This window comes from Astatotilapia calliptera, chromosome 8 (assembly GCF_900246225.1).
Source record: "Astatotilapia calliptera chromosome 8, fAstCal1.2, whole genome shotgun sequence".
NCBI lineage: Eukaryota > Metazoa > Chordata > Actinopteri > Cichliformes > Cichlidae > Astatotilapia > Astatotilapia calliptera.
Window position 1 is genome coordinate 10,917,970 of NC_039309.1, and position 15,492 is coordinate 10,933,461.

A 15,492-nucleotide genomic window follows, 5' to 3' on the forward strand; every position below is an offset into this window, starting at 1 on the left:
GGTAGAAGCCTCAAGAAGTTGTTATTGGCAAAGCCACTTTTATATACCCTTTATTTAAAAAACAAAAACAAAAGAGTAAAAAAGAGGCATAGTATTGAGGGCAACAGAAATTTCAAAATAAATAAATTGCAGTTCTATCAACACATCTTAAGTGGCCAAAATGGGCTGGATGCTGAAGCTTTATTTAGTTTTACATTTTATTTATTTTTTTGCCATTTTGACTCTATGATTCTACACACAGTGTTTCTGTTTCTATTCTTAGTGTAGAAATAATTTAAAAGCCACAAGAATTTTTTACTCAGTTACAACGAAACAATCAAAGTCCATTTTTGATACCCTTCATTATTACATCGCACACATTATAACAATTGCATTTAACTGCAAGAAACATCAATAATATTTATTTTTTTAAAAGCACGATGATGTAAAATATAAAACTCTTTTTGAATTTTATTTGCATGTATCCCCAAATAGTAAAAAGACCTAATAAAACAGTCAGTAAACATTTACCAGCCTCATCCACTACCACATAATAACAGTCAATCTTACAAACAGCGTGCCTTTAATTAGTATTTTAAAATAGTCTCTTCATACAGTTTTGATCTGTAGCAAATTCATAACTTCAGAAAATAATTTAAATGATACTGTATGAAAGCAATTAGCTTGGTAGATGTTTCGGTTGGATTGGTCTGGGTACTCCAGGGCCTTGTACAGGAGGTGGTTGTTCAGGGGGGTCATGACTGTTTTCATCATCCCAGTAGTTCGTTTCTCCGTACTTGAAACTGACAGATTATGTTTAAAGTCAGAAACCAATCACACATGTTTGTTTGTGTACTGACAGCTTCAGTTTCCATTTATCTATGAGGGAAGTATGGATTTAGTTAAGTAAAAAAGTAAGTCCGTTCATACCCAGAAACTGGAGTTGAGGCAGCTGCTGGAAATGCAGGCTAGAATAAGAACAAGGCAAACACAACAATGAGCAACACTAAACACTAAACATCTAACAGAGTTACCTTTCCTGTTTAGGGATTTGCATTTTCACTAGAAAATAAACAAACATTGCACTTCACGTCCTTCACACAAGTACACACTCTTTAAGTTTTAAGGTTTTACGCACAAGGATATGACATATTGCATGATGTCAGCCAAAATGCAGAAACAGTGTGTGAAAAATGAACTACACCCTGTGATCCAACAGCATCTAAAATCACTTTAAACAGCAATAACTTCATGTAATCATTTTCTCTATAAGTCTCACGTGACTGTGGACAATGTTGCTTCTGTTAATTGAGCTTTGCATGCACAGCTCTCTTAAAGTCCTGGTTTAAGTCTGGACTTTGACTGGGCCATTCTTTGACTTGGCTCCTTTATTTTTCAGAATGTTACAAATTTGCTTTGCAAAGTTTGGTCAACTTCTTCCTCTTGCATTTAAATCATTTTAGAACCTGTTAAGGACATTTGTAACATGCCCTAAGACGTAAAAGCCTTGGATTGACAGAGAGTGTACTTTCTTTTTACCATAACTATGAAGATAAGTGGATAAATATATTTACCCGGTTGGTGGGACGCTCAGGTGGAGGTATGGGTCTGGCACCCGTTTGAGCATTGCTGTTTGAGCCTGCATTTGTGTTTTTGGTCTGAGTCTTACGTAACCTGAAAAAGAAAAAAAAAATCAAAATGTACAACACCATATGAAAAACAAAACTATTAGTATGTACACTTAATTTGAGTTGAAGTTTACCTTTTGAGGCAAGGCTCTAAGGACTCTCTCCTAAAGATGTAAAGGAGCACCAAAATGAGAAGAACCAGAAGAGGAACCACCAAGAGGAAGAAGATCAGCAGGCCGTTTCTGAGGGAGTAGTCTTGTGCAAAAAAGAGATGTTTGTTCTTTATTAAGTTCAGATGTGAATTAGGAACAATAGTGAAAATTTTATTGCACCAGGAGGGAACTTTCTAAAAGTTCTGCTTTTTATTAGATGAAAATTAATAGTGAACTATCACATTGTTTTTGATTCAGCAGACATACCCTGCATGTCGTTGGTAAAAATGAAAATTTTCCCATACAGATGATACAACAACAAATGCTACGGCAATAATGTCTCCACTAATGAGGGGATAACAGATGACTGTGTATCTAATGATGAATTCAGATGGTCATATTGCCACACATGTGGTATTAGGGGACTTATTTGTCATAGGTCATAACCGGTGAATTAAGACGTACCTATTTGAGCAGGGCCGCTGTCTATGCTGCCACCCCACCCTGACCTGTCACAGTAGGGTGGGCCCCAGCCATTTTCACAGTGGCAGTGACCTAGGTTGTTACAAACCTGAAATAAACATTAAAGAGTAAATATCCAGCAGGTCCTAAGTGGCTGGAATCTGAGTAAAGAAAGACAAAAAAAAAAAAGAAGAAACTTTACCCCTCGGCCATTACAGGTGGTTTTTGCATCACAGATCAAGTTGGGCAGGAGAGCAGAGGCATTCACACACTGAAAGTTCACACAGGTCTAAAAGAAAAGTAATGTTACTTACTGCTGCAGTTAGATTGAGTCATTAGCAGTTTTTCCTTATGATGTTGACAGTATTTTTGTAAAAAAAAGTGATACCGTATTTGCATTAGTTGTTACATTTCTTTACTTTGTCATTAAAATAGTTTGCTCACCTTTCCTGTAGCACAGGGGCTGCCAGGGTTAACATAGGCTGGGTCCAGCACATCTGTGCCAAGGTTGAAGTCTGCATTAACACAAGTCTTCCCAGCAACTATTTTGATAGTGACTGTGGCACCAGGAGGAGGGTTATTCACATTCACGTTGGTGCACTGCACCTTTCCACACATGGTATTTCTGTGTAACAGAGTTAAATTAAGAAAATGAATCACAGTTGCAAATGACTTAAACACTGGATGAAAAAAAGGTAAATCTAATCATTAACTGAAATGCTACAATTGTATCTTATCACTCAGTTACTGCCATCAGATAAAGTAATGCTACTTTTTTTTCAAACACATTCACATATGCTTAATCGAATACATGCTGAATTTAGTGTACCAGCAAAGCTTCACATGCTCACGATGAGAGAGGAGATTCATGACATCATACTTATCAGCAATAGGTTGAAGTTAAAACCCAAGAACCACACTTTTATTTTAAAAACAAGTATAATCTACACTTCTGGTTTCTCATGTTTTTGTTCAATGAGTAAATATAATCTCACATTTAACATTTGGCAAGTAAAAGGAAACAAGTTTGTTCACAAATAATGTTGTTCCATAAGAAATCATGGCTAGATTTAAGTATCAAACCATAGTTAGGAAGGTGCTTATTTCAACCAAACATCTTTGAAAAGTGAACTCCAACAGGGGATCAAAAAATGGAAAATAAGAGGACTTAGAAAGTGCCAAATTATAAGAGTAAAATTGTCCATGTTTTCATTAGATATCATTAGATATAGCTATACATCATTGTACAAAAAGAGCAAAGTCTGAGGGGATGGGATTAAGATGGGAATTCTTCTCAGATTTGACCAACTTTATAAAAACAAAGTCGATGTTCAACATGACTAGCGCAGTACTTTTTCAACACATGTTATCTAAAATCCTTAAATTCATGAGATGATGAATTAATGACATCATTAGAGAGTACTTACGCTAAAGTACATTTGATGTAGTTTCCATTGCTGTTGGATCCACAGTTACCAAACTGATCTCCCTGAATATTTGCAACTTGGAAACAAATATCTGCTGCTTTTATTGCATTATCTGCCAAAAAGAGAAATAATATCCAGAAAAAAGAACAAGAAAAGTCTGAGAAGTCTTGCCTAGTGATCGTAACCACATTACTGAAAACTAAAAGCATGAAAAAAGTAATGAATTATTATTAGATGTACCTGGTGCAAACAGATGTCCGCACTGATAATCATATGTCTGGCAGCGTCCTTCATAGCAATACGCAGCATTGTTTTCACAGGGCAGACCATCCATGAGATAAAAGTCATTCGGACAGGATTCATTTCTTCCATTACAATATTCAGGAAGATCACAGGTATTGACAGAATTTCTGCATGGCGTTCCTGCAACTTTCAGCTAAAAAACAGAAGAGAGAAAAAAGTTAACTCACCCACATTTCCAAATGTTTTTTCTTGGTGCAAAAAGCACAATAATCAACCATAAAGCTAAATCCAACACATTTCAGACCTGACAGTTTTCACAACATGCTCCGTGAGCACATGCAGATCCGTGGGTAAATGTACATGTGGCAGCATTGCAGCACTTATTCGTACATTCCTGTATGAAACAGATGAAAAAAAGACAGTTATTAATTATTTAAACAAAAGATACAAAACTTCAACACCGCCAGAGCATTTTCACTCTCAGAGGCATGAAGCAGAAGTGTAATTGGGTAATTGTGCCGCAATAAGTGAAATTAATTTACAAAAAAGGTTGCAATTCTTTGCACATTGTATTTACTTTGTAAATGTCCGTTCCCATATTTAGACATCCTGATATGATATGATATCTAATATTCCCTCTTAAGACTTGATGCAATTTAACAGATGGTACTGTTAATTCAAATTTATAAGGCATGTAAGAAAAACCTTTACATGATTACCTATTGTTAATGCTTGTTATAAAGTATTATTTTCAGTGTGTTTGACTTTACAGTACTGAGCAAAAGACTTAAGCAACCCTTTATTTCATTATAGTTTGCAAGGAAACTGGAAAATAATTGCAGTGATTTACTGAAATTTGCAAACATACATGGAACTACAGTGTTTTTGTTTTTTTCATTTGCTGCAAATAGATTTTCAGGTCAGTCACTTCTCCCTCCCCCCCCCCCCCCCCATCTGTCCAGTTTCCTCAAAGATTTGCACACCATACCAAACATGCCATGTTTTTTGGCTAATGGCTCTTTGGCAATCACCTTGATGGTGCAAAAATACAATTTATGATTGCTAAACTACGCTATTTTTGGTATTTCCTGAATATTCAAACATTTAAGTGAAGTAGCTTAAAAAATATAATAATAAAAGAATAATAAAAGAAATGACCTTTAGATGAACTCTTAGAAAGTCTGAAAAACTATTGTTCAATAAATAAATGGAAGCAAAATATAAAGAAATGAGGGTTGGTTCAAGACTTCTGCACAGTACTATATTTGACAGTAGTACTCTACCTGTGGTTTGCCACAATCACACTGCTCCCCTTGTTCCAGTAGGCCGTTGCCACACTCAGGATTGCTAATCACATTTGATGCAGCGGGCTGATTTCTCAGACACAGGCCTCCTCCTCTTAAAATCAGTGCTTCAAAATCTGCTTCACTGCACTGGCTAAAATTTGTGGCACCACTGCAAAATAACAGGATAAATCATTTATAGAAATATACAGTTGGACAGGCCTCATATAGATGTTTTTAAAAACCCTACTATAGTGAAAGGTTTCTGTTGTCAAATTCTAAATATCTATACTGATCTAAAACCTTTATATATCTTTCAGCACTGATGGTGCCATTCCAGATGTTAAAGCTGCCATTTCCATAGGCACTAACGCTCCTCTTCAGTTCAGCACCCAGGTTTCCGAAAAAGAATTTCAAATTTTGATTCGTACAACCACAGAACAGTTTTTCACTTTGGTTCAGTTCATTTGGAATGAGCTAGTGACGGCGTTTTCAGATAACGTTCGCATACAGCTAGACCTTTACTAGTGATTGGATTCATTGTTTCCTTAAATTTGACATATCGTCCCAAATTTTCAGAATTGGAATTGTAAGGAAGGTTAAAAAAAAAAGACTTCTGCGGAAAAAACAATAAATTAAACATTTTTTGAACATTAGTGAAAACTGTATTACCTGGCACCTCCTGACATGATGCAGCTTTTTCCATTACAGGCGCAGTTCGCAGAGTCATGATTCATGCCCAGGTTATGACCCATCTCATGAGCCACCACAGTGGAGACAAAAGCCAAATTGTTGTTGCTAAACTGTAAAAAACAAACACAGGACATTAAATGGTGACATTTTAACAAAATTTATGCCCAATTTGCAGCTCCTGAATTTGAAATGAGAGTTTAAATCAATGATATGATAAATCATTATTCGTGTATAGCCAGAAGAAAAAAAATGTAAATGAACTTAAAAGCATATATCAAATATATCTACAAAAAATATAATATTATATAGTACATATAGATTTCTATTAATATTAGAAATCAATTTATTGATGTAATCACTTTCTCAACTGCAATAGTAATAGCAATTGATACATGTTATACATTATGTTGTTGGACTAATAAGAAAAGCAGTTTCCAAAAAGACTTTGTAATAATACAAAGAAAGATGCATTGTCACGGTGGTGGAGTGCATTCAAGTATAACTTGTTTGACTAGAGTAGAATGTATTCAAAGCCTGCGAGAATAAGCTGCAGTTTTTATGAATAATGTATGATTGGTATCAGTTTCTGTGTGTCAGCTGGTGTTAGAAGTTAACAGAGATGAACTAACCACATTGATTCCTCCAGAACTTGAGGCAGAGCAGACTGTGCCCACAAAGGCCATACCTAATACACCTCCTGGATATGCCCCAGACTGACCACTAACAAATATGGAAAAAGGGGTAAATGTGTCAGAGAGCAGTTGATATTCTGATATTAAGCATTATTGATACAACATCTTGCTCAGAATAAATAAATAAACCAAAGGACAAAGACCACGTGTTACTTACACAATGAGTTGTCCAATGTCATGCCTGATTTTGGGTATCAGAAAAGTCTTCCTCCACTGAACAAAATTTCCCAACACATTTCCTGCACTGCCGTCCACACTAAAAGGATTACTATCCTTAAAAATCTCCAGGCCCACCAGGACAACTCGGATGTTCAGCTGCTTGTAGTACTACAGCAAAGAGGAAAAAAAATACCAGTGTTTTAGTACAGAATCTAGTTTAATTAGGCACGTTTTCTTTTACAAACTACTTAAAATCTCACCCCGTCCAGTAGATTAGCCATTTGCACCATCTCCTCTCTCACTGCTGTTGCATTGTTTTTCTTAAAAGTATACTGTCAACACAATTAATTTGTATTTAATGGCATTTACATTAACATGCTGCTCAATAGCTTTGGCACTATATTTTACAATATAAGCACTCCAGATTTTGTGGGAAAAGTTATTTTAAAAACTATTATATGCCTGGTGACACCAGGAGTAATATATTCATTTACTGCATCAGTTTACAAAAGCCTAGTCATTATTTCCATATCAGTGAGTTCATAGACACATATATATCTATCTACATATATATTTACACACTCACCCTGAGATTATCCACAACCAGCACCAACTCCACATAACTGGTCTGTGGTAAATTGCGTTTTCTCTGTTAAAGCAACAAAAACCCCAATGATTTTCATGTTGCATAACCTTTTAACACTGCAAATATATGTTGAAGTAACAAATGAGCATTTAACCCGCAGCAGAGAAGTCAGGGATTGGCCAGGCTCAAAGGGTTCGTGGCTCGGCACTGAAGTAGCCTCAGTAACGACTCCACAGGTGATGGGCTCGGTCTGAACGTCCTCCAAAAGGTAGAGAAGGTGGTCATTGGTGGTGGACTGTGGCACAGGCTCCAGGCCAAAGGCCTTATTTTCAAAGAAGATCACACCCCTACAGAAAAGCATTCAAGACATTCTAAGTGACAAACGCTCTAATTCTATTCAGGGGCTTGGCATGGCAATCCTGTAGCAGGTACTATGAGCTCAGGAAACTTAGATACTATTCCTCAAAAAGGTTAAAGCAAATCATTGGCCCTTATCGAGAGCATTTCCCAATAACCAGAATAACTGGAAAATAATTTGAATTGTTTTAAATAGGGATAGTCAAACCTGAGACCAGAGCACGTGCTCAGCGCTACCATTGAATCCTTATAGCCTTCCACCTCCCCGTGGTAATAACAATGTACCTGAAAAAAACAACAAAATGAAAACAGGTTTTAGAGTTAATGCTCAAGACCAGCCTTATAACTTAAGGTATGTTTCAACGTACATGTTCTTTCGGATACGATGTGTTGTAGTTCCCGGCAGCGTCACGTGAATATTGAACAAAATTTGGGTGTAAGAAGTCTCTGAAAAGAAAAGATGTATATATATTTGTCTGCAGCATTAATATAAGCTTATAATGTCACTACAACCAAATTCACATACCTGTTCTTTTTTAGATGAATGACATGCTTTTGGTTGTTTATGTTGACTGCATATGACACTGTCTCATCTCCATATTTCTTAATATGTAAAGAGCATTTAAAAAAAAAGTTCATATTAAACCATCAGCTGAAAAGATAATTCAGTCAGGTATCAGGTACTCACATCTTTTAAATGATGTTGTCTGTTGATGCTCCTAGACCCTCTATGAATCGCTTGAGGATTTACAATGGAATACTTGGAAAGCTTTGATGTAAACCCCTGGAAAGCATCTGCAATGTAAATTCAACAAGATACTATAAAAATAGAGAAGTCACTCCATGATTATATAATGCTAGTCTTCAGGAAAAGAGACATTTAAGAATACACCCAAATTAAAATGACCAGAACAACATTTAAGCTTATTTTGCTGTACTTTCAGGAGCTAAATATGTCCTGATTAATCACACACAGCTTTTTTTTCTGGACTCCCCCCCCCCCTTTTTTTTTTAAGAATGAAAAATTCCAAGTTTTCGTTGTATGTCCTTTAACATCGACAGCCTACGCATTTAGTCAAGCTCAGAGGAGTCTTACCTTTGTTATCGATCCCAGAAATAAAGGAAAAAACAAAAACAGTTATTAGGATGTGATTTTTGATGATCATTTTTGAAGTCTGTAGATTGCGTCCCGGTTAGGCCCACAGAGTGCCTGCGTTGTGTCTTTGCTTCCTGCTCCTTGTCAGGTGGCTAACGATGGGTGTGGCTTTGGACAGGTGAGCGCCTTAGAAAACCGGACTTTGTTGCAGTGACAATTCAAAGCGATTTGTCAGAGGATTTTTATATGAGAAGTTTTCTTTTAAGCGTTAAAGGTTATATTTCAGTCCTACCTTACAACTTTGTCCCAAATAACTTTTCTACCAAGAGACGCCTCCGTTTGTTTGTGTTGTTAATATAAAGATTGCAATCTTTTAACAATACTTGCTGAGTGGATATTTTCGATATATATTACGTCAGGGTTAAGATCTCGGAGGCTATTTGGAAGTCAGAAATTCGAGGAGCTTCTGGATAAACCAACTATAGCATATTAGTCTAGTGATGACATAGTATAGGCTACACACAGAAATTATCATTACGTTCTTTATTTAAACAGGTTGTATCACTGAGATCAAGATTTATTTTCCCCAAGAAATACCTGTGTACAAAAGACATTTACAGTCTAAGTTCAAAAAGTAGGCAGACAAAGCACATTATTCACGTTTACAAACTAGAAGGCATGAAAAAAAATAACTGCAGATGGATGTAATTATAACTTTTTTTTCTTTTTTTTTTAAAAAAAACAACCAGAATTTAGCTTCATATTTTTTTTATGAATTCATTAATATTTTATTTTTGGTAGCTCATTTCATTGGTCAAATCCATTCTTACCAAGTTCAGTGTGACAAGAAGTACAGCTAAAATGAGCTGTAATTAAATACCTTCCTGCCTCATTATCTTTGATCAGAATCAGGTGTTTCTCATTATCCTGCTTTGTCCACTTCCATTGATCACTTTGTATGTATTTAAGCCCACTTCTTGCTTTAGATTTTTGTTACATTATACTACTTTTGGCTACTTGAGCTGCCACTGGTTGAATTTCTGGATTCTGTTTGTATAATGGCCTTTTGGATCTTTGGCTTCACCTTAATAAAGTACCTTTTCAGTGTACTTTGAATCTGCATTCCAGACAACACCCAACCAAAGGTACACCTATTTATGACAACCAAGCATTCAAGTTTCGTCACCATGAAAAGTTTTACTATGTACCATTGGCTGCAAACTGGTTGTCTTTTAAAAGCAGACTTGAGATTTACAATGGCCAAATCAAAAGAAGATCCTTTGTGAACTGCATGAAAATATACATTACAATAATGACAGAAATAATAATAGTTACTTACACAGAATTTCAAGTCCAAAAAGCTGACCTGATAAACTCTAGTCTCAATTCTCCAGTCTCAGGTAGGTTTATTTGGATTTCAGCAAATAAAATGGCTCGCACTATGATGCTAAATGGGTGCAAGGCAGGGCAAAGGTGACAATAAGGAGCAAAGGGTCTGATTGATCCAGTGAAATGTCTCTCTGCCTTGACTTTGGAGTCTCTCAGTGCAGAGAAGTATGCTTAAGGTTTAGAAGACGGATAAGTAATTAGAAGTCAATGTTTCAAAGTATTGAGAAAAATTAAAGTGATTGTTCAGTTTGTTTGTGTCAGAGCTATTAACCGTTTCTATCATTGATCTCAATCCACTGACCTGTGTTATTTGTCTACAAAAGCTTTTAAAATAGTGACCCCTGCTGACGGTTTCATGACAAAACTGAACCACACATCCCTTCTCCTCTATTCTTCCAAACTGAACCTTTGGCTCATACATGGCTTTCCTGAACAGGTATTAATGAGAAAAAAAAAAAATACAAAGGAGAACATGAACCGGAACTGATAGTTTTTCTGCATTCCAACATTCCAGTTCTCCATACCAAACACTGACATTTAATTCAAGTGAAACCAGTTAGGCAGATCAGCTTGTGTATCTCCCTTTAAGGTAGATGTGAAATCAGTGAACATAAAGATATTATTGAAAGATACATTAAAAATATGAGTTTAATTTTAATTTAGTCAACTTCCCTTGCCCCTGCACTGATTACATTTTAAGCAAAAGCATCATTTCTTCCTTAAATAACAACAAAAAAGGCAGTGTTTCCTTTCTCTGTCGAGATGATTAAGATATTTACAGTGTGTCTCAAAATGTAGAGCGACACCAGAATGAGAAAGACCAGAGGATGAACCACCAACAGGAAGAAGACCAGGAGGCTGTTCCTGAAAGAGCAGTCTGTGGTAGAGAAAGTCTTATTACTTAATGGATTAGCAACGTATATCAATAACTTTTTGTTTTGTCATGTTTTTAAATCAGATTACCAAAAATCAGTGACTTTTAATAAATAGTAACAAGTAATAGTATCAGTGCCAGAGGCTATTAAGAGGTGCACAAATAGTTCACTTGTTGTGACCAAATTTAAACCAGATAAAGTTTTAGCTTTTTATCTGTGCAGGCATCAACTGTTAGATAGAACATGGATGATCACACATCATAAACTGGGAAATTTACACAAAACAGTTTCACCAAATTGCCTAGATCAGAATAAGTTACCACAACCATGTCAGTGGAGGAACAGAACAATTTATTCAACAGTAATTTGAAATACTGTGTCTCTAATGATGAATTCAAAGGACTTTGTTAGCCCAACTCAGCATTGATGATCATAGGTCTATTCAAGTCCACCTACCTGAGCAGGACCACTGTCTATGCTGCCACCGTGCCCTGACTTGTCACAATTAGGTGGGGCCCAGCCATCTTCACAGTGGCAGTGCCCTTGATCATTACATACCTGAAATAAACATTAAAAAGAGAAAGTCTGACATGTCCTAAGTGTCTGTATGAAAAAAGAAAATGCAGTTTTACCCCTTGGCTATTGCAGGTGGTATTTGCATCACAGTCCAGGTTGGGCAGGAGAGCTGAGGCCTTCACACACTGAAAGTCCAGACAGGCCTGAAAAAAAATTACTTACTGCTGCAGTTAAAATGAGTCATTAGAAGATTTTCCTTCTTATAGAAACACTATTGTCATAGAAAAAGTGAAATCACATTTGCATTACTTGTTACATTTCTTTCTGTTGTCATTAGCAACGAGAGTCTGCTCACCTTTCCTTTACCACAAGGGCTGCCAGGGTTAACATAGGCTGGATATACCACATCGGTACCAAGGTTGAAGTCTGCATTAACACAAGTCTTCCCAGCAACTATTTTGATACTGACTGTGACACCAGGAGGAGGGTTATACACATCCACATTGGCGCACTGCTCCTTTCCACACATGGCATTTCTGCATCAGGAAGTCAAAGAAACAATCAACAAACCTTTAAATGGTATGCCAAAGATGCCATTATTTTCTTTATTCTAATCAAAGGCTCTTTGTAATTGCACTTTTATTAAAAGTTTTCGCATTATCTCACTTGGACGGAAAGTATAGCTTATTTGAAAATTTTAATCTTGCCACAAAAAGTTTCAGCAAGCGCTGATGTGGGTTCACAATAAATGATTCAGGTAGCTAAAAGTAATCATGTAATATTTACGAACAGTGAACTTCATTAGTTGGCACTGTACACCTAGACAAGGTGCCAGTTTATCACATTGAGACAGACATTAGCTCATGCTCACATGCACATCTAGACCCAATTTAGAATCAACAGTTAACCTAATTGAGCTGTGGGAAATAAGCAGGATACCCAAGGGAGAACCAATGGAGGTACAGAGAGAGCAAACTACTTAAATTCACAACATGTTAAATTAATGATGTCTAATCATTAAAAGACAGTACTTACGCTAAAGTACATTTGATGTAGTTTCCATTGCTGTTGATTCCACAGCTACCAAACCGATCTCCCTGCATATTTGCATCTTGGAAACAAATATCTGCTGCTTTTATTGCATTATCTGCCAAAAAGAGAAATAATATCCAGATAAAAACAAGACAAATCTGAGAATTCTTATCTTGCCTAGTGATCGTAACCACATTACTGAAAACTAAAAGCATAAAAAAGTAATAAATTATTACTGGATCTACCTGGTGCGAACTGATGTCTGCACTGATAATCGTATGTCTGGCAGCGTCCTTCATAGCAGTACGCAGTATTGTTTTCACAGGGTAGGCCATCCATGAGATAGAAGTCATTTGGACAAAATTCATTTGTGCCATCACAATATTCAGGAAGATCACAGGTGTTAGCAGACTATCTGCATGGTTTTCCCAAAGCCATGATCTTAAAAAAAAGAAAAAACGAAAAAAAACCCAAAACTCAAATCAAACCTACTTTTATGTTTTTGGAATGCACAAGAAATGAAAAATTGCAACACAGAAGCAAAGTCCAACACATTTCAGACCTGACAGTTGTCACAACATGCTCCATGAGCACACATGGACCCACGAGTAAAGTTACATGTGGCAGCATCACAGCACTCATTCTTGCATTCCTGTATATAATAGATGGAAATAATTATTCTTACTTACACAGACAAAAAGATATGTCATGACGCAGATGTTTATGTGCACCCTAGTTAATAAAATGCGTAACATTTTAGATTTTGCACTGCACCAAGAATACAAATGATAACATTAGGTATTTTTTCCAGTGTGTGTGACCGTATCTTAAAGTAGTACCTCTGGTCTGCCACAGTCACACTGCTCCCCATTCTCCAGTAGGCCATTGCCACATTCAGTCACATATGATGCAGTGGGCTGATTTGTCAGACACACGCCTCCTCCTCTTGAAATCAGTGTTTCAAAGTCTGATGCACTGCACTGGCTAAAACTGGTGGCACCACTACAAAGTAATGGGATAATCCATTAATAGAAATATGCAATTGGATATGCCTCATATCCAATTACATAATTGCATAATAATAATTCATATGATTCCACTTGAAGGAATAATAAATGCTGAAAAATTAAGCATGTAGAAAACACAATAAATCACACTTTTTTATTTGTGGAAAATGTCTTACCTAGCACTTCCTGACATGATGCAACTTGTTCCATTACAGAGACAGTTCACAGTGTCGTGATTCATGCCCAGGTTATGGCCCATCTCATGGGCCACCACAGTGGAGACAAAAGCCAAATTGTTGTCGCTGAACTGTAAAAAAAACCCCACCAGTATATTTAAATTGTGACATTTTAATAACAATTATGCCAAAATGTATATATGTCTGTGTATATATGTCTCTGTAAGCAATATGTATATATATGTATATATATGTATATATATATATATATATATACATACATACATACATACATATATATAAATTGATACATTCTTACATATCCAGTGGTATGTAGCCTATGTATTATCTCAGCAGGGCTGCTGTACATTGAATGGCCAGCACATATCAGGAAGCAAAGCAGAACATAAAACATGCAACGTGAGGGACTGTCAAAATAAGACAGGAACCAAACCACAGACATTCCAATTTACAGTAACATAGGGAAAATGTGAACAAACAATGAGAGCACACACACTTTGAAGACAGGACACAGAGGCTGGACAGAAAGAGGGGGAAAAAGCCGAGACTAGAACGGAAGACATGGGGCACAACTGTAGGGACAGACAGGGATACAATATAAGCAAAACAGAACAGAACTAGATAAGAAACAAAACTATAGATTGTTAATAAATAAATAAAAACAGGAAATGGGAAAACAACAAAAAACGCAAAAAAACTGGGACCAAAACGCAGGGATCCTAACACTGAAGGAGGAACTAGAAAGCTACTTCCAGTTATCAGGAGAAGGAGTACAAAACTAGCCTGACTCCAGATGAAGTAGAGTTGTTTATACCTGAGACCAGAGCATGTGCTAACTGCTACAAGTGAATTCTTATATCCTTCCACTTCTCCGTGGTAATAGCAATGCACCTGGGAAATGCAAAGAAAAAAACAGGTTTTAGAACTAGTCTTCAGATCCAGCCTTACAAATGAGTTTGAGCTTAAACTTACTTGATTTGCTGGATATGATGTGTCGTAGTTACCGGTGGCATCACGCAAATACTGAACAAAATTTGAGTGTAAGAAGTCTCTGAATGAAAGAGAAAAAAAAAATTATTCTAAAGCACAAAAAAGGAACTTACATTAATATCTGTGTGGCCTAATGCTGCACATACCTGTTCTTTTTCAGATGAAGGACATGCTTTTTATTGTCTATAGTGACTGCATATGACAAGGTCTCATCTCCATATTTCTAAATGTATACAAAAAATGTTAAATGTTCCATATTAGACCATCTGCTGAAAAGATGATTAGGTCAGGTATCAGGTACCCACCTCTTTTGAATGTCGTGGACTGTTAATGCTCCTAGACCATCTGTGAATCATCTGAGGATTTACAATGGAATACTTGGAAACCCCATGGAAAACATCTGGAAGGTAAATTCAGTAAGATACTATAAATACTGAGAAGTACTCACTTATAATCTCATTATCACTTATCAGTAAAAGGTCTTTTAAATGCCAACACTCAAAACACAATCAGATTTCTGCGATCCAATCCTTTTAAATGAGAAAGAATTAAGTATACACTATAGAGCAAACAAAGCTCTTAGTCAGAGTAATAATGAAAATACAAATGAACAACAATATGTAGCAATTGTCGTTATGAGTGTACAAAAGAAAAAGTTCAGCAGACAAACAACACAACATTTAGCCCATCTCAAATGTGATGTATCCAGGTCTCGTGCCTGTTGAGTCT

The 15,492-nt window shown here is 36.3% G+C and overlaps 1 protein-coding gene and 1 pseudogene across 1 annotated transcript; both read right to left on the reverse strand.

Annotated features, from left to right (window-relative positions):
• Positions 1 to 545: 545 nt before the first annotated feature.
• LOC113028303 (disintegrin and metalloproteinase domain-containing protein 9-like) lies at positions 546 to 9,256 on the reverse strand. The gene is made up of 22 exons (XM_026178467.1): positions 8,758 to 9,256; positions 8,350 to 8,456; positions 8,188 to 8,264; positions 8,030 to 8,108; positions 7,870 to 7,946; positions 7,459 to 7,651; positions 7,305 to 7,367; positions 6,979 to 7,050; positions 6,717 to 6,886; positions 6,497 to 6,587; positions 5,847 to 5,977; positions 5,175 to 5,346; positions 4,196 to 4,285; positions 3,889 to 4,084; positions 3,649 to 3,760; positions 2,666 to 2,846; positions 2,424 to 2,510; positions 2,225 to 2,330; positions 1,742 to 1,862; positions 1,554 to 1,653; positions 910 to 947; positions 546 to 782 (listed from the first exon to the last, which is right to left on the reverse strand). The coding sequence occupies exons 1-22, from the start codon at positions 8,825 to 8,827 to the stop codon at positions 659 to 661; spliced, it is 2,457 nt and encodes an 818-aa protein (XP_026034252.1). The 5' UTR covers positions 8,828 to 9,256; the 3' UTR covers positions 546 to 658.
• Positions 9,257 to 11,459: 2,203 nt separating this feature from the next.
• Positions 11,460 to 15,119, reverse strand: LOC113028384 (disintegrin and metalloproteinase domain-containing protein 9-like; annotated as a pseudogene).
• Positions 15,120 to 15,492: the final 373 nt, after the last annotated feature.

What these genes read in the sequence shown, in the direction of transcription:
- LOC113028303 (XM_026178467.1), bottom strand. Translation starts at nt 8,827, where the DNA reads ATGATCATCAAAAATCACATCCTAATAACTGTTTTTGTTTTTTCCTTT. An exon ending in AGCACGTGCTCTGGTCTCAG is followed by an intron (nt 7,652 to 7,869) that starts GTTTGACTATCC and finishes GCTTTTCTGTAG; the next exon opens with GGGTGTGATCTTCTTTGAAA. An exon ending in CGGACATCTGTTTGCACCAG is followed by an intron (nt 3,761 to 3,888) that starts GTACATCTAATA and finishes TCTTTTTGGCAG; the next exon opens with ATAATGCAATAAAAGCAGCA.